We start from the raw sequence: 19,662 nt of genomic DNA on the forward strand, positions 1-19,662 counted from the left end.
GCGGGGGGCCAGGAGGAGGAGTTGGCCGTCCGATTGGGGTCTGGAGTGTGGGGCCTCCCTGCTGCTGCGGAGTCGGGGCGGTCTGCTTCTCTCCACCCCAGGGAAAAGACTAACACTACCTGGGTCTGGGTGCAGTTTCCCCCTCCAGGGGCAAGGGTACCTAGACCTGGGGCTTAGAGTATCTGTGTGTGCCTGTTTGTTTTTTTCTATATGTCAGGTTGGGTATCAGACGCCACCTCTCTGGGGACATCTCAGGCCCTCCAAGGTATGGAGGCTTATCTCCCCCCACCACTTCCCCTGCCAGTGGCAGATGTCCTCAGACATCGGTGCGTTGGTGGTTCTTTGTGTCCAGGGATGGGCGCCCAGGTACACACTGGCTCACTCCTTGGTGGCTGCTTGTCGGGGCCTGGAGCCTGGAGCTCGCTCGGGCCACTTCGGGGGTGGGGTGCCCTCGGCCTCTCGGCCTGGGGCTCGGTCACTCTGGCACAGCTGGCTGCCGGAGGACCTCACGAGCACGTCACTGCAACCCCACCTGGCTTCTGCTCCACGGCTGCTGAGTGACCCCTCATCTGGGACTCTCCTCAGCTCTTTCTGGGACAGTGGCGCAGCTGCCCCTCTGTTGGTCTTCCTTGGTCTCTTGTGTTCTGGGGGCCTCTGGATGTCTGGAGTTTTGATCTCCTCCAACCTGCTTCATGCCCTGGAGGACGGGGCTGTGCCCCCCACCCCTCTAGCAGATTATTACATGAAGGAACCTTTTAAAAACAAGCGCGTCCATGCACACAGGTGTACACTCGGGTGATCACACACACAAACTACACCCTTTTTGGCTCCTACCTCAAAGCACACTGTGCGCTGTCGATATTACGTGCTGCACAATAATGTTTAACATTTAGTATTTACTGTTATATTCACATAGATCATCGCGATGATGATCTATTGATCATCATATGATGATCATTTAAACCCCTGTTCCTCCCTGTCCTCATCGTCTGCTGACTTCATCTCCATTATCAGTCATCATAATTTTACCCTCTCTGTGCAAGTCTGCAAATTTCTTTATTAAATCATAAGATTCTTAAATTCATCAAGTCTCTCTGTGCCTGGTTCCTCGTCACAAAACATGACATCACTGTTTTGTACATTTTAACACAATTTAATCCCCACATTTGTGAAAGAAAAGCAAAACACTTTTTTGAAAAGTCTGTAACAAAACCATCAAATCTGATAAAGGTTATTTAAATGCTGCAAAAGAAGAATGGATTGGAATAAAAAAAAAAACATATCCTAACCTTAATTACTGCGGGAGAATAATGAATGATGCTCATAGTGAGTAAAAAGTAAACTCAGTGCATTTTTTGGACAGAGATTCACTTTTAATGTGTATGTATAATATAAAATAGATACATAAAAAATACACTCCAAAAATAGAAGAGTCCTTGAAATGTACAAAATACTATTAAAAAATTAGAAAACTGAGACACCTTGGCCTATGGTACAATGTATACAATATATGAAAAGATCTTTACTGCAGATACTACTATGGCTCTGCAGATTTTTTCTTTTCTTTTAACCTATGTCGGCTCACCTTGAGGTTGGTAAATCTGTCACATTTTGGTGGTCAAGTCTCTCAAGCATCTCTTTCTCAACTGACACCACAGCCAGGTGCTGGAGTCTGCTTTGACCCATGGTCCTTCTCAGCCAGATATGGAGCTGACTCAAGACACTAAAAGACCTTTCACAGCTACAGCTGCTAACTGGGTTTGTTAGGGCAACCTGAATAACAGTTTTCAGTGTGGGGAAGATCTGATTGTCCAGAAGATTGTACAATGTTAACATATCTGGAATGGCACCAGCCTCACTCTTGAGCTTCAAAAAGTTTTTGGCAACCGTGACTTCCAGAACACAACTTCCAGATTGTATGAGTAAAATTAGTTTTTTTTTTTCTTTGCCAGTTTAACAGTTTGTGTTGTGCCTGTTAGTACTCCCTGTCTGTTTTCTTACCTGGTTCTTCCTGATCTTGTACTTTCTCCTCATGTTCTCCTCTTTCCTCTCTCCCTCTTTGACTGACAATCATACACAAATAGATTGTATTCAATTAGATTAAAAAAAAAAAATACTATTAAGATCACTAATAAAAAAGTCCTCTCTCAGTGTACTTTCAACCAAAATGCAAATAACCAAACCACATGTACATCTAATAAAGGATACAAATATTAAAACATTGATCCAACATTATCCTTTATTAATGGATCATTTGATTTTACACTTTTACCTAAATGTGGCTCCTTCTTTGGAAAAAACTTCCTCATATCCATTATGAACCTGGCTGGTTCAATATCGGCACATGCACATATGACAAAATAACCAGTTTCTGTCATTACATTTCAAACAGGACAGTGGTAACAACAGCAGGCTAGATAATGTTAAGTTTTAGATTTTAAATAGGCTATATAAATTTCAATGGGAGCAACGGGACGGTCAAATATCACTGATTTTACTACAGAGCAGGACGGATTGTAGGGTAGCAAACATCGTCGGAAAAGAGATTTTCAACACTGCAGGTTACCTGGTGTAATGTTTTTCAGCTAAAAAGAAACATGGTCTGACTCCTACCTAACTATATAAAGAGTAACTGAAGGTTAAATGCAGCTAATATGTCCTGTTTTAAGCCAGGCACTTCCCCCTCCGCTCCACTGCGTCTCAGCCACTATTGCTCTGGCAGCAACGGCGCTGCAGAGCAGGGGAGAGCCGAGCTGGAACAAACCATTTGGGGAGGGAGGAGGGGTTATCTAAACGTTTGCTGTTAAAATGTTCCATCTCAATTAAGTACTGTATGCTTTTTATATTTTTAATAGTGTGTCACACAAAAAACAAATATTGTCAAAAAAAAGTAAGAAATCTTTGGGGGTAGTTTTATCACGTGCACGATTTTAGCCCATTTTTGGGGGTGCTTCAGCACCCCCAAAAATGGGCTAAAATCGCCCCAAGTGGTATTGTAAAGCGCTTTGGGTGCCTTGAAAAGCGCTATATAAAATCCAATCCATTATTATTATTATTATTAAATTAACTGTAAATTACACTGCGGTGAGCTCCATTCATATAGTTCTATCACGTGCACGTGTAAACGCACGTTGACAACCGTAACCATGGCCGCCGAGGGTCTATAAATGCTGCACAAGGTTCCAATCTTGTTTACACTTGCTCGTGGACTTGTTTCGACCTGCTCCAACCTCAGCCTGTGGAAAGCTAAGTTTTGCAGTTTTTACTGAAAGCGGATTTTACTTGAAAGCGACAACAAGTACTTCATCTGTGGATCGTTTGTACTTGTTTTTGTTTTTCAAGTTTGAAGATGGCTCGCCGTGGACCCGGACTCCTCGACAGTCACCTGGACTTCGCTGCAGGTACGTTTGAAAGTTTCTTTAAATTTAAATGACTGTAATAATTTAACAAGTTCCAGTGTGAATATCAAGTTTTAAACGTGATCAAATATGTGTATTCCAAGATTGTTTCCCGGAAATTGTTTGTATGCTTTAAATTTTCCGGGAGAGGTGTAGAAATTATTAACGACTGGTGTATGAATATGAAAAAAAAAGGTATCACTTTGATTTGAAGGCTTCAAATTTGACACTTTTCTTTAAAAGGAAATGGTTAAAAATAGTTTAATGGACTAAAATTTGTAAAATGCCCCAAAATCAGTTTCTGTGGTAACGGCATCTTCAAGATGTCATGGCGTCAGAACACGCAGGTGTAAACACACAGATCCAGGTCCCCTCCTAACATCCTTTTCTTCTCCGGATCAAAGGCTTTATTGACATAAACTATATTTTTTCTCTGCTGCAACAAAGATAAAAAAATAAAAATAAAATAATATCAAAAGAATATGAAAACAGTAGTAATAATGGTATTAAGACCTATCTTCTATTACAGTAATGCTTTTAACCTTATTAGATAGCAGAGAGAGAAATTGTACACAGGGATATTTACACAGGGATAGCATGTTTACCACAGATTAGATGTATCTGTCCTCATGGCAGATACAGTCCTTGTGCACATTTAAGAGTTTCTGTTTGTTTGTTTGTTTGTTTTTCACTTGACCATCATTTTCAGACATACCTGCAGAGCTTTGTGTGTGTGCAATTTTTACTCTTGCCAAGGAGGTTGTGTTTTTATTTAAAAAAAATATATTTTTTATATTTAGGACATGAGATTGGTACATGTGGTCTAAATGTTACATTATGGTTTGCATCCACATATTTAACCTATGAGCTTTTTTCAAAATGTGTGACATCGTGAATTGTAAATAAAACAGGAGAATGAGCTGCATGGTTAGTTATAAATTTACTGTAGTTTATTTATATAATAAGTTACTCATGTCCGGCTATTTACAAATCAATACCTATTATCCATTACCTATTCCAACATAGTGTTTGCATAAAGGCTTACAAAGAACAAATAAAACAAATTGAATGTACACAAAATACAGTGTCATATATAGTGTCAATATAGTGTCACCTTAAAAGTACACAGAGTGAGCTGCCTTGGTGGAGGTTTGGTGGTCTTCTATTAAAAAACTTCACTTAAAGATTGAACAAGTAGAAGTGTCATTCAGTCTGACATAAAATGCTTTTCTCTCATCCTCTGCTCAAACTAACAGATGTAGGTCTGTTGCTTTAACACTGGGTGTCTATTACATTCCTAATGTTATTTTAAAAATTGTTTCTTCACAGGGCGTCTTGACTATGTGGTTGAACACCCTGCTCAGGACACTGATACCCAGCGTATCAGCGAAGGTGAGTATGGTGAGTATTTTTTCCCTCTCTCACCCTCAGCCTCTTCTCATGAAGCACCAGATGCTGATGACGGTGAACAGGAAGGTGAGTACCCCCCCTACCTACCTGTAGACGATGAAGAGGTGAGTGAACAGACTGAGAATTCATCTGACTGGAACGACTCAGAAGAGTGGGGGGATTGGCTTAGCGATGACTCGGGGTATGACACCATGGATGAGAGTGATGATTCCCCTCTCATCCGGGAGCACCCTCCAGAGCCGTTTTGGCACGATTGGCAACATCCTATTGCTCCAGGTGCTGCCCCTATCACCATGCCGCCTTTCGGCCAGGCCAACGCCCCACTCTTCTCTCGAGTTGTTGCCCCAGTTGGTGATCCGCCAGCTGCTCCTTCCTCAGCTGCTCCCTCTGCTGCTCTCTCATCTGCTTCCTCAGCTGCTCCCTCTGCTGCTCCTTCCTCTGCTGCTCCTCCTTCTGCTGCTCCTTCCTCTGCTGCTCCTTCCTCAGCTGCTCCTCCCTCTGCTTCCTCTGCTGCTCCATCCTCTGCTGCTCCCTCTGCTGCTCCATCCTCATCTGCTCCCTCTGCTGCTCCTTCCTCAGAAAAGAGAAGCAGAGAAGACATCTGCACCGAAGAGGTAAGTGCAAAGAGGTGCAAGGTAAGTGACCAGTTTGATGCCCCTTCAACATCCTCAGGTTGTTTTGGAGTCAGATGTTTCTGGGAGAGGCTTTTTAACCTTTCCCTTGATGACAGTGACTCTGATTAGTTTATGTTAGAACGTGTTTTTAAACTTTGTAACACTTAAGTTGGCCTTTGTGTTTTGCAGTGTTTGTAAATATCTTTTACTTTTTAATTAACTTTGTAATGTTTAAGTTAAGCCTGTTTGTAACACAGATATAAGAACATCTGACTCGCACATGTGAAATGTATTGTTTTTTTCTTGATATGTGACATTAATATTAATATTACATTGTGACTGAAAGGTAGTTTTTTAGTTGTTATTACTTCCATTTTTCTTAATATCACAGGTAACTTTTTAAATGAATAATATAAGTTTTTCCCAAGCCCTAATTCACCATGCAGGACAAAGGTAAGTCTGTACTTAATGTCAACACAAATAAGTAGAAAAGGTTTAAAAATGATGCAGTGAACTGACTGTAGTCTCTTGTTTTTACATAAGGTATAGCCTGTGGCTAAGAATTCAACACTTCAGACACTCAACGTCCAAGATGGAGCTAACACCCCACCCAGAAGACAGCCTTACCCCGACCAACCCGATGAGAAGGATGGATGACCAAGTGAAAAACTGGAGAGTGGTGCTGTGTTCCAACTATGTAAGTTATCACCTCACATTGACAACAAACTGTCTTGAAGACGAAATTCTTCCAATAGTTGGTATAAATCATCATCCTATGTCAGCAGCACTGTAGGTTTAGGTTTATTTATATTTTTCATGTGTATACGTTGGGTTTAAAATTGCTTTTTAACAACATACTGCAGCTACCAACAATGAAAATGCTGTTTTGTGTTAAAATGACATCTTTCTTGTGTTATTGCTTTGCAGGGAAGCTGAGAGTGGACAGAGCTGCACAGAGGACCAAAGATCCACTCTCAGCACTTCATACCTGACTGGCCACAGCACCACCCCTCCCCACCCAGGGTGAGGAGGGTCCTGACCCCGCCTGCACAGAGGGAGTTGTGAACATGCACTTCTGTATCGGTGGGTTTAGGATCCTCCTCACACTCACACGGATGAAGACTGTCACTGGAAGATGTCTCCATTGCATCAGCAGGACGTAAGCATTTGTAAAATATTACAGTTTGTGATGTTTTATACATATTTTTATTGCATCATTTCAAAGTAGGAGATATAAAATAAACCAATTTTCATAACATTTTCTGTGTATTTAGTTGTTTTCTTAATAAGTTATTTGGAACATCATTGCAACCTGTCAGCTTTTTATTGAGGATTTAGAAAGTTGCTGGTGGCCCGAGTGTGTACAGTGGGGTGTTGTTTTTGTCACATGGTGAAAGTGACCTCATGGGGAGCAAAAAGAACAACTGAACAAGTTGGGGATTCACAGACTTTGGTAATCGCTAAAAAAAAATTAATAAAAATTGTTCTGTGTGAACTAAAAGCTCAAATATAAACCATCCTGACACTGACACAAATGATCTGCTGTTTATAAGCAGGAGATTGTTTCCATGAGCCTGGGTGAAGGTCATTTGCATGAGTTTAACCTCCATGACTCTGTTATCACTGTAACTTTCTTCTGTTTATTTATTCATTTTGCTAATTGTAGTAGATTAATATGTTCACCAACTGATTCTTGGCCTGAATGTTTGAATGTTTGCAGTTTCAGGTCCTACTGATCAGTTTTAAGTATTGTAGAAAGTGAACAGCAATTTAATCGAGTCCTGGGATGAAATGGGACAAGAGGGTAATGTGACAGCCACATTAGTTCCCTTCCCTCGTTTAACAATGTGTAAGCAGACTGCTTTAACCTGCAATTTACTGCATGTTGTTAGGCTGCATGGTACAACCACAGTCTGCTAACCACCCGTGGTGATCGAAGGTTTTGAGGTCTTGCTTGAGCTACTGATGAAGTTTTATCAAAGCTTGTTAAGTTTCCCGACCGCATTTTATCCTGATGGTCCAAGGCTTACATCTTTATGCTCACAGACGTATTAATGAACATAAATCAGATTTAACTGGATTATGTGTTTAGGTCAAGAGACACAGACCTTCATCTTTAAGAGGCTCTTCTTGAATGTCTAATCACGATGTTTGTGTTTGTCTGCAGCATCACTGCAGCAGAGAGGGTATAACACAAGGCCACAGTCATGTGATATTCTTATTCTTATATATAAAAAGGGTTCACAACTGAAAGTAAAAAGTAAAACAGTTAATGCACATTCATCTCAGTTGACATAAGCATAAAGACAATGTAAATAAGATATGAAAATAGTTTAAAAGTTATTATTTTTCATGTTGCATCAATGGTTGTCATTTTATTCACGAGAACTGCGATCTGTACAATACTAATCAGCTAGTTTCTGGGATCGATTGGTAGTGTCTCCAATCTCCACTAGGGGGCTTTCGCACATTCTCCTCATTGCATTAAACTACTCTGTGATATAACAACACAAAATCACTCTTGTGATTCTTTCCTTCCTGTTTTCAGGGGTGTAATAATGGCTGCATTCATTGAGGAACGTAGAGGAACAGTTAATATATGACAGCCTATATTTAGTAACATAGGGTCAGTGCAACACAACCAGGCACTTTTACATCAATAGCTCAATTATGTCCAGCAATATTGTCAGAAACCTTTTGATACACAGACTTTGCTCATCTCATATAGATGATCGACATTAAATGCAGTCATGGGGGATCAGTTGGGCTTCAGAGGTGCAAACATAGTATGAAATTGATACATATAATGGCTATTATCTTGTTAATAATTTTCACCTCCTCACTACGTACGACTCTGGATACTGTAGCTCCAGTGAAAACTAAGGTCTCTAATCAGAAGTACCTGACTCCGTGGTATAATTCTCAAACACGTACCCTAAAGCAGATGACTCGTAATCTGGAGAGGAAATGGCGTGTCACAAATTTAGAGGATCATCATTTAGCCTGGAGAAATAGTTTGCTGCTTTATAAGAAAGCCCTCCGCAAAGCCAGAACAGCTTACTACTCATCACTGATTGAAGAAAATAAGAACAACCCCAGGTTTCTCTTCAGCACTGTAGCCAGGCTGACAAAAAGTCAGAGCTCTTTTGAGCCAACCATCCCTTTAACGTTAACTAGTAATGATTTCATGAACTTCTTCACGAATAAAATTTTTATCATTAGAGAAAAAATTACCAATAATCATCCCACAGATGTAATATTATCTGCAGCTACTCTTAGTACCATTGATGTTAAGTTAGACTCTTTTTCTCCAATTGATCTTTCTGAGTTAACTTCAATAATTACTTCCTCCAAACCATCAACGTGTCTTTTAGACCCCATTCCTACAAAACTGCTCAAAGAAGTCCTGCCATTAATTAATTCTTCGATCTTAAATATGATCAACCTATCTCTAATAATCGGCTATGTACCACAGGCCTTCAAGCTGGCTGTAGTTAAACCTTTACTCAAAAAGCCATCTCTAGACCCAGCAGTCTTAGCTAATTATAGGCCAATCTCCAACCTTCCTTTCATATCAAAAATCCTTGAAAGAGTAGTTGTCAAACAGCTAACAGATCATCTGCAGAGGAATGGTTTATTTGAAGAGTTTCAGTCAGGTTTCAGAGTTCATCACAGCACAGAAACAGCTTTAGTGAAGGTTACAAATGATCTTCTTATGGCCTCTGACAGTGGCCTCTGTGCTTGTCCATCTTGACCTTAGTGCAGCATTCGATACTGTTGACCATAATATCCTATTAGAGCGATTAGAACATGCTGTAGGTATTACAGGTATTGCACTGCAGTGGTTTGTATCATATCTATCTAATAGACTCCAATTTGTGCATGTAAATGGAGAGTCCTCTTCACACACTGAGGTTAATTATGGAGTTCCACAGGGTTCAGTGCTAGGACCAATTCTGTTTACATTATACATGCTTCCCCTAGGCAGCATCATTAGAAGACATAGCATACATTTTCACTGCTATGCAGATGACACCCAGCTCTATCTGTCCATGAAGCCAGATAACACACACCAATTAGTTAAACTGCAGGAATGTCTTAAAGACATAAAGACCTGGATGACCGCTAACTTTCTGCTTCTTAATTCAGATAAAACTGAGGTTATTGTACTAGGCGCTGAAAAGCTTAGAAATATGGTATCTAACCAGATTCTTACTCTGCATGGCATTACCTTGGCCTCCAGTAACACTGTGAGGAACCTTGGAGTCATTTTTGACCAGGATATGTCCTTCAACGCGCATATTAAACAAATATGTAAGTCTGCGTTCTTCCATTTGCACATCTCTAAAATTAGAAATATCCTGTCTCAGAGTGACGCTGAAAAACTAGTTCATGCATTTATTACTTCCAGGCTGGACTACTGCAATTCATTATTATCAGGATGTCCAAAAAACTCACTGAAAAGCCTTCAGCTAATCCAAAATGCTGCAGCAAGAGTCCTGACAGGGACTAGAAAGAGAGAGCATATTTCTCCTGTTTTGGCTTCCCTCCATTGGCTTCCTGTTAAATCCAGAATTGAATTCAAAATCCTGCTCCTCACATACAAGGTCTTAAATAATCAGGCCCCATCTTATCTTAATGACCTTGTAGTACCATATCACCCTATTAGAGCACTTCGCTCTCGCTCTGCAGGCCTACTTGTTGTTCCTAGAGTATTTAAAAGTAGAATGGGAGGGAGAGCCTTCAGTTTTCAGGCCCCTCTTCTGTGGAACCAGCTTCCAGTTTGGAATCGGGAGACAGACACTATCCCTACTTTTAAGATTAGGCTTAAAACTTTCCTTTTTGCTAAAGCATATAGTTAGGGCTGGACCAGGTGACCCTGAATCCTCCCTTAGTTATGTTGCAATAGACGTAGGCTGCCGGGGGATTCCCATGATGCATTGAGTTTTTCCTTTCCAGTCACCTTTCTCACTCACTATGTGTTAATAGACTTCTCTGCATTGAATCATATCTGTTATTAACCTCTGTCTCTCTTCCACAGCATGTCTTTTATCCTGTCTTCCTTCTCTCACCCCAACCGGTCGCAGCAGATGGCCGCCCCTCCCTGAGCCTGGTTCTGCCGGAGGTTTCTTCCTGTTAAAAGGGAGTTTTTCCTTCCCACTGTCGCCAAAGTGCTTGCTCATAGGGGGTCATATGATTGTTGGGTTTTTCTCTGTATCTATGAAGTGCCTTGAGGCGACTTTTGTTGTGATTTGGCGCTATATAAATAAAATTGAATTGAATTGAATTGAATATACTGCTGTGTATTGAAATTCCTCTTGTTTTGCATAGAAATACACTGAACAACATACAAAGCATAATATATAAAATAACATCTACCTGAGTTTTTTCTTTGTAAGAAGCCTCTCATGTCCATTGTTGTGTTCATCAGTACATAACTGAAACTGGTTTAGAGAGCTTTATTTAGCCGTGGAGGGTAACAACTGAAAATATGAAATAAACACACATGTAAGCTATGACTCTCTAAAGAAACAGCATTGTTGTTGTTCGGCTTTTCATTTCGCCATTTGTTGATTTACTCGAAGAGCAAGTAACTTAACATGGGTCAAGTGATCAGTTTGATATCAATCTTTCGTGATACGCCGTCATGTTTACATTATTTGTACAGTACGAATGATTTGCTTTGGTACCTGGTCAAACTTAAGCTTTCCTCTGTCTGCCTGTCTGCACTTCTCCAACAGCAAACTCGCAGGCAGCAGCTTCTCCCCCCTCGCATACATGCGTAAGTGCTGTGCTCAGTCGCCTAGTGCCTGAGCTCGGATCATACCAAAATTAGTGGGAATTTTTGTTCTTCTGCACATCGTACAGGTCAGCTGTTACATGCAGATTCCAGTTTTTATGGTGGAACATGAAAAAAAAGCAAATTCCAGACTGTAACTGGCAGTGAAAAGCACAACATGTTCTGTGGATTGGAGGTGATCGACTACATGGACGTTCAGCCTGCAGCTGACGAGCTGTGATCGTATAGTGGTTAGTACTCTGTATTGTGGCCGCAGCAACCCCGGTTCGAATCCGGGTCACGGCATTGAGGTGAAGCTTTTAAAGCAAATACAGCAGGTAAAGTGGAGCACGAGTTCAGAATTTAATGACAAAAAAACTGCTTCCATAAAGTCTAAGGGATAAAGGCTTTGACTTCTTGATATGATTCATCAACGCTGGAACAAGGACATTTTTACATCATGTGTTCCTACACAATAGGTGGTACTTAAACAACTAAACATTTTCTTATATATTACACTACAATTTTTATTTGAATTAATACCAATTTTACTTTATTATTTTTATTTTATTTGAGAAAATGTGACATAACTTGATACAAATAGCTGTTTTTAAACATCATTTTGATTTTTTAAAAATACTTTAACCCTTTTTTTTGGCTGTATTATGTCTTTGTTGGAAATCTTCTGTTTAATCAAAAAAATAATAATTCAGTGTCTTTTACTGTTGCATGTCATCCATACTCTGACGGATTTTTTCAACAACTTTGTGAATAAAAATGTACAGGCACAAAGTCTGGTCAAAGTGTTCGTCCTAAACACGGTGCTGATCTCAGCTACCAGAAAGTCTTATCTGAAGCTGCTGTTTCATCATTACGAAATCTCAGGGTCACCCTGTGTTTTTCCCCAAGCTGGGAAGGTTTCATGTTAAATGCTTGTGATGCTCTTGCAGTATAACAACATATTTACTGGAGCACTTCATATTTCTGTAATTCTTGTGAATGTGATAACTCAAGAAAGAAGCAACTTGGATTTTTCTCAACCTCGAGGTAAAAGTCAGAGGCCAAGTTTTCTGCAAATGTTCTTATGCGATAACTCGAGAATGAGGCAAAGTATACCTTTTAAATGGAAAAAATGAAAACACACACAAACAGCTATTTACCACTAAAAACATGAAGGTCCCCAACTACAAATCACAACCGCTCTGCCGTGACCCGGATTCAAACCAGGATTGCTGCAGCCACAATGCAAAGTACTAAACACTATACGATCACGGCTGCAGAGTAACTGGTCATCTGCGATCTTTATTGTGCTTTTTCCCTTATATCAATCTCAAAATCTGTATCAACGATGCGCACATTTACGCACGTGGCACAGTAACAATATCTCCATTAACACAGGGGCGTCTCGTGGTCTGACGGTAAATACATTTTGGTGATCTTCTGCACATCGTACAGGTCAGCTGTTACACGCAGATACCAGGCTTTAACGGTGGAATAAGAAAATGCAACATCCAGACTGTAACTGGCAGTGAAAAGCACAACATGTTTGTAGTTCCAATGTTGATACGACCTAAACGTGTCAAACTTAAAATGTACAGTCCTGCTTAGTGGGTTTAAAATGGACTCCTGTGGATTGGAGGTAATCGACTACATGGACGTTCAGCCTGGAGCTGACCAGCCGTGATTGTATAGTGGTTAGTGCTCTGTGTTGTGGCCGCAGCAACCCCGGGTCGAATCCGGGTCACGGCATTGAGACGAAGCTTTCAAAGCAAATACAGTGGAACCCTGACTTATGAAATTAATTCATTCCCGAGGGTTTTTTGTAAGTCTAAAATTTTCGTAAGTTGAAACACCCATCACGCCTTTTGAGCGAACGATAGGCTACAGGCTAATTGCTAACTGCAACAACAATATGTCGTTCAAGTGGAACAGCGAAGCGCAAGTACGAACGCCAAGGGGGTTGTCACATGATTCGGAAGGCATTGTGGGTTTCAATCATTATTCAATTACACATATGTTTCATAAGGAGTTGGAGCAGGTGGACAATCAGTCAATCAGTGCAGCCTGAAGGCATTAACTGACAAGTAATTCAGCAAAGCAAATACATGATCACGTCTTACCACAAGAGGATGATAAAGGCATTAAAAGGCACAGTCTTATCAGTTCCCAGAAAATGAAATGTTTTGGGAAAGTCGTTGCTTCAAAAAACAAAACAAAATACAAAAAATACAGTACTGCATCCTGTCTCAGTACTCAGGACGCAGAGTGAGAAGGCACCAAAAGATAAAAAGTGAAAACAATGAGTCACCACTTAAAATGAGATGCTCCCTTATTTGAAATCACAACCACTCTGAACCGGGGTTGCTGCGGCCACAACGCAGAGTACTAACCACTTTACGATCATGGCTGCACAGCACCCAATCATCTGCATAATACATCATCAGATCACATCCGGCTTTCGTTGCACAGTGTATGGAGCTCTCTGAGTGGTTGGTCAGACACCGGCTGTCTCCCAGCCTGGATTTTTGTAGCTCATAGCTTCGCTCTGCTAAGAAGCGTGTGCGCTTGTACAAAGGCCGTTCAGCCTCGGGATTTACACTCGGCTTGACATGGATATGTGAAGAATGAAGGGACCCTGCAGCGAAACGGAGAGCGCAACCTCTGACTGTGTGCCTGTTTATTCAGTCTGACCACCTGTTGAAGGTAACGCGCTAACATGGCTAACGCTAGCATCACCGCACGTAACTCTGTTATTTTAAGGTCATCTTAGCTTATGAAAATTTTACGTTGCAGCTGTACGAGCTAGCTACGTGTTTTGTAAGCTGCTGTGCTCTTCACAAATAAAGCTTGAAGCAGCTCAGACTGTTAGAACCAGCACTGAGTCCTGTTACATTTATACAGTGTTAGAGCAACGGCTGCAGCCTACAGCCTTTAAACTAGCGATTAAAATGCTGACAGTAAACTCATCAGTCCAGATGTTACCACATTACTTTGTGATACTTGTGAGTTAAAACAACAGAGACAGGCTGATTAAAATAACAACTGTCAGTTCTCTCATTCCTTATATCAAGACTGGAGATCACACTACTGATTTCAGTTCATTTAATATGTGAGTGCACAGATTCATTCTCAACTGGACATAAACGATGATCAAAGGTTGTATATATGATGAAGTCATCAAATCCCAGCCTCTAACACAGTGCGCTGAATCTTAGCTCTGAATGTCCAGTATATTCTAATCAGTACAATTTAAGCATTCACTGAACCTACAGTATCTACACCTGTGTGGCAAATGTGTGGTAAAGACACAGATAATGAAATTTAATTATTAATACAATATACATCATGAAAAATGAAAGTTTGATTCAGTTTAGTACTTTTCTCTGTGCTCTGTGATTATAAAGTTCTTAAATTCTGTGATATATACTGTAAATGATTTTCACAGAGGTCTTAAAGTACTTAAATCACTGCTCATAGTCTGGTTGTTTATTTTTTCACGTTTTTGTGTCTGTAGGGCTGTTTGATGACGATTTGGACTCCTATGGGAGATGAGGACACACCCACATCTGTTCCATACTGCAGCCATGGATGGTGTTATGGCTCTGAGTGGGAGATAAACAAACAAGAGAAATACCGATCAGCTGATCATTGATCAGTTTCATGATTGAAGTAGCAACAGGAGAGGGAGGGGGAGAGAATGAGAGAAGAAGAGGCAGCTGTGCAGCAAAGACACAGAATAACTCCAGCTTTGTGTCTTTTTCCATTGTAGCTGAAGTACGGGAGAAACTGTGTTCCTTTTCAGCTTAATATGAAACGTGTAATATTTTCTCTGAATACAGGACGATTCCGTTTTTTACGGGACATTTGGCAACTCTACTAACTAACCTTATGAATAAAATAAAGTTCACTATCAGTAACATCATAGCACCCAGCTGTATAGAAACTCCATCATGCTAGCTAGTACACAGTACGAGTTATTGTAACTGACTGTAAAAAGTCAGCACAACGAAAGTAAACTCCACCTAAACTTGGTTCATATCTGACCCAGATAGACTGCAGGTCATAACTTCTTACCTGAAGTTCAGTTCACCTGATACTTGGACCGGCGGCCGCCTCGGGTCTTTCCTCCTACCCTTTCTCTCATCCACCTGCTGGCCTCTGTGGAAGCTCCGCCATAGCCACCACCAAACAACTGAGTTATTTTTACACATCTGGCAACTGCTGGGCAATCCACCACCTTTCATTGTTTATGAAACAAGCAAAAAAAAAAACATCGGCCCATAGAAACAAAAAATCACCCTACGGTTGTGCCATTAGTTAAATCTTGGCGTGCCAGCTGTGGCATGCGTGCCCAGGGTTGCTGACCCGTGGTCTACAAGATGTTGTGTCCTATCCAAAAGTTCTTTGCAATTTTACATTGAGAAACATTATCCTTAACATATTTGGCCCGCGTAAAGTACTATGGCCATCACTCTGTAATTGATAATTGTTTAAATAACCCATGTCTTAAGTCATTCCATCATACAGAAAATAAAAAAGCAGCGTGGATCACTTTTACATCACAAAATGTTAGAAATATAAGCCGTTCATAACAACCTGAAAGGTTGGGAGTTTAAAATGCAAGCCAATCGAAGCAGAAGACTATAATTTCACAGAGTATACAGTGTCCATTGTTGTGTAGACATTTATAAATAAGAGCTTAATAAAGACGCTTCATTTCTTAAGAAATATGCAGGTGGAGTGATCTTTATCAAAAGTGAAAGTTGCATCTGTGGCTAAACCATTATGCACCACAACTTTAAAAATCTATAGTGCGTGGCTGTGTAAGTAAGGGGTGGCTTGCCCTTCTCGTCCCGCGTGTAACAAACCATCTGTTGGCAGTAGTGGATTTGACACCTCAGCATTGTGAAAGTGGGGAAAGATGCTTCTGGCTGAGCATAAGATTTCTGCTTACAACTTAGAATCTCAGTTCTAAATGAAGTTCAAATTCAAAACGCAGTCATTAATCTTCCAACTGTATCTTTCTGTTCTGACTTTGGAGTCCTTGTTTGTTTACTCAGCTGTACTTTGGGAGTCATACTATTTTGATACTGGGGAGAAAAGGGTAAGGTGTGAGAGACTAAACCGTTACAAACAAAACTTCAAAAATCTAAAGAGTGTGAGACTGCTAGCTGTGTCGTTCAGCAATAAACTTATCTACAATGTGTTAGTAATAGTGATGTGTCGGTCGTGAACAAAATGGCTCTTAGAGCCGGCTCTTTGACGTGAACGACGCGAGCCGGCTCCTTATCGTGAGCCGTGGTTTTTTTTTTCTTTCTCTCACCCTCTCTCTTGCACTTTTTTTCCGCTTCACTCCGCACGCGAGCCTTGTGCTTTGTGCTGGGCAGAGGGGGGAGGGGCGGTAGTTACACTCACAGTAGCACAGGAACAGAGCGGGAGGGAGAGACAGAAAGAGAGCCAGGGACAACAACGTCACATTAGAAAGGTATAGTAATCATCCACATCTATTTTCAGTTGCGGATGATAAAGGATTCAGAAAGTTTATTCATGCAGGCCCGTATGACAGAGAAAATCTCACATCAATAATCTCACCCGTTCTGCCTACTTCCATCTATGTAACATTAACAGATTGCTTCCTTCTCTTTCCACCCAGTCTACGTCCATTCTTGTCCATAGTCTTGTTACCTCCCGTATTGACTACTGCAATTCTCTTTTGCATGGTCTCCCCCAAAAATCCCTCCATAAGCTTCAACTGGTTCAGAACTCTGCTGCTCGCATTATCACAAGAACCCCCTCCTACCAGCACATCACCCCTGTTCTTCAGGAACTTCACTGGCTCCCTGTGAAATTCCGGATAATTTTCAAACTTCTTCTGCTCACCTTCAAGGCCATTCATAACCTCGCTCCTCCTTACCTTTCTGACCTGTTAACCACCACCTGTTCTGCCCGTTCACTTCGTTCTTCTTCTTCTATCCAGCTTGCTGTACCTTCCTTCCGCCTCACCACCATGGGAAGCAGAGCTTTCAGCTGCTCCCAGGCTGTGGAACTTTTTGCCCCCAGAAATAAGAAACATTGGTTCTCTCCCACAGTTTAAATCCCAACTCAAAACTCTTCTGTTCAAATCTGCATATTCACTGTGAATCCACTGTTTGTTAATTTTATCTTGTGCTTTTATTTTATTGTTCTTATTCTGCCATTGTTTTACTAAGTGTTTTATCCTATTGTAAATGTCCTTGGGTGACTTGAAAGGTGCTCATGAATAAAATGTATTATTATTATTATTATTATTATTATTATTATTATTATTAGAATGTGCATCTTCTTTTTGTTTTCATATTTTAATTTATATTTAATTGTGTTGTGGTTTGCAGTGTTTTGTGTTGTTTCATTTTATTCATTTGTTGAAAAGGAAAAAGCTGAAAATTTAAATAGTTAAAAGTTGAACTGTGACTAGTTGGTTTTTGTATTATAGGATTTATTTATTACGTTTTACGTTCAAACTCCGAAGCACGTACAAACTCCGAAGCACGTACAAACTCCGAAGCACGTACAAACTCCAAAACACGCGAAAACTCAGAAGCACATAAACACTCAAAACAAAAACAAAAGACAACAGAATGGCTCCAGGATGCTAGGCGCAGTGTTGAGCTTTTGTTACCTAGTGGCTACACAAGCCAGCAAGTACCAACGACTGGATTTGGTGTGTGGTAGTAACAGGTAAATGAACATTTTTTTAAATTATTTGAATAAATATATGAGTGCTTGTGTATAAATACACAAACCATCCACATATGCTTTCAATTGTGTAAATTAAGTGATCTAGGTAGCTCTGTTTTGTACGGAGCCCCGCAGGGGATATGGGAGAGAAAAAAAATTAAAGACAGACTTTTGCAAAACTTTTGCGAGATCTCGCAAAACTAACTCGGGATCTCGCAAAACTTTTGCGAGATCTCGCAAAAGTTGAATTTCAACAATGGCGGCAGCTACTTAGTTGTAATATTACTCCCTCTGGGTCACAAAATACACTTTTAAGATATTTTGAGGCGTGAATGTAGTTGTGTGTAAACGTCAGATATCTGCTCGGTTTACAAGACATCACATATTTGCAAAAGTGCTCCGACGTTTTTGGAGATGTATGAAACTTTTGCGAGATCTCGCATAAGTTTTGCGAGATCATGAGTTTGTTTTGCGAGATCTCGCAAAAGTCCGTCTTAATTCTTTTTTTCTTTCATGTCCCCTGCGGGGCTCCATAGTTTTGGAAGTTCAGTTAACGCTAGGAATGTGTTTTGGAGTTTGTACGTGCTTTGGAATTTGTACATGCTTTTTGGAGTTTGTACGTGCTTTATCTCTAGGGGCCACCACATATATTTATATATAAACATATATAAAAAATATTTTTACATTAGTAATTCCTTTTTGTGCAACAAAACAACCTGAAGAGCCGGTTTGGAGCCAAAAGAGCCGGCTCTTTTTAGTGAGCCGAGCTGAAAGAGCCGGTTCTCTAAAAAGAGCCAGAAATCCCATCACTAGTTAGTAAAGAGTGGCTTGTACTTCTGGCCCATTAAGCAATGGTTTCACAAAGTTCACTGCAAACTATAAAAAAGTAATATGGATTTAAATAGAACATAGTAGTGTTGGATTAAGCGTAGGAAACACTAGTATAAGGTGTCTATGGAACAAATCTCCTTCAACATTCACAATGACACATGCTTCATACATGAAGGGGATTTTTTTTGGCCTAGAAGCAGCTAGAGTTTTGCATATTTTCTACCTTTTCCATCATATGGGTTGGTATTGACACCATGGAAATAAACTCTGACATAATCATCTATGTTTAATAATTCAATAAGAAGTCATTGCTTGTTTTGTTTTTTTAAATTATTTTTTATATAGTAGTAATATATTGCATATATAATAAAAATGCTTCTACCACTACAAATAATAGTGAGAAAGTTATCCTTCTTCATATTATTATCATTATATATTTTGAATTTTAATTTAATCTGTTGCTTTTCGGTGACAAGTTCACACACAGTAATAGAGAAGCCGCACCAAGAAATGATTCAGTAATGTTGGCAGCGTAAGACGTATTTCCCCCTCAGTCCTTCTTTTTTTTAATGGAATGTCCAGCAATCCAGATTATTTGATACCAGTCTGTCCAATTCACACGTTGTCTTAGGCCATGCATGTTAGTCAACACTGACATTTAGAAAATACACCTTTGGGTTGGTTTGGGGGGGGGGAATCAAACCCCCGTATGGAAATGACATGAATTGAGGTTTGACTATGATAATGCTGTAGATTCTCGCAAAAAAATGCACATTTGGTGGTGGGGATGTGGGGGATGTGAAAGTTTAACAGTCTCAACTTGATACATAAACAGAATACCTAAAAAGTTCTGATAATCTATCAAGACTACCCTACATAACAAAAAGGTAGTATTACATTTCAAATACCGCTT

General features: G+C 40.2%; 2 protein-coding genes across 3 annotated transcripts in view; one reads left to right on the forward strand and one right to left on the reverse strand.

Annotated features, from left to right (window-relative positions):
* LOC146493773 (uncharacterized) overlaps positions 1–19,662 on the reverse strand; it is a 561,837-nt gene that overhangs the window by 159,963 nt on the left and 382,212 nt on the right. The window lies entirely within an intron of this gene.
* On the forward strand, positions 3,016–6,678 carry LOC146493782 (uncharacterized). 2 transcript variants are annotated; one of them, XM_085147992.1, is made up of 4 exons: positions 3,016–3,401; positions 4,728–5,875; positions 5,966–6,119; positions 6,350–6,678. In XM_085147992.1, exons 1-2 carry the CDS (start codon positions 3,350–3,352, stop codon positions 5,549–5,551), a joined length of 876 nt encoding a protein of 291 aa, XP_085004118.1. In that variant the 5' UTR covers positions 3,016–3,349; the 3' UTR covers positions 5,552–5,875; positions 5,966–6,119; positions 6,350–6,678. The 2 variants fall into 2 exon arrangements, with proteins under 2 accessions (XP_085004118.1, XP_085004117.1); XM_085147991.1 differs by having other exon boundaries at positions 4,728–6,119.

This window comes from Neolamprologus multifasciatus, chromosome 22 (assembly GCF_963576455.1).
Source record: "Neolamprologus multifasciatus chromosome 22, fNeoMul1.2, whole genome shotgun sequence".
NCBI lineage: Eukaryota > Metazoa > Chordata > Actinopteri > Cichliformes > Cichlidae > Neolamprologus > Neolamprologus multifasciatus.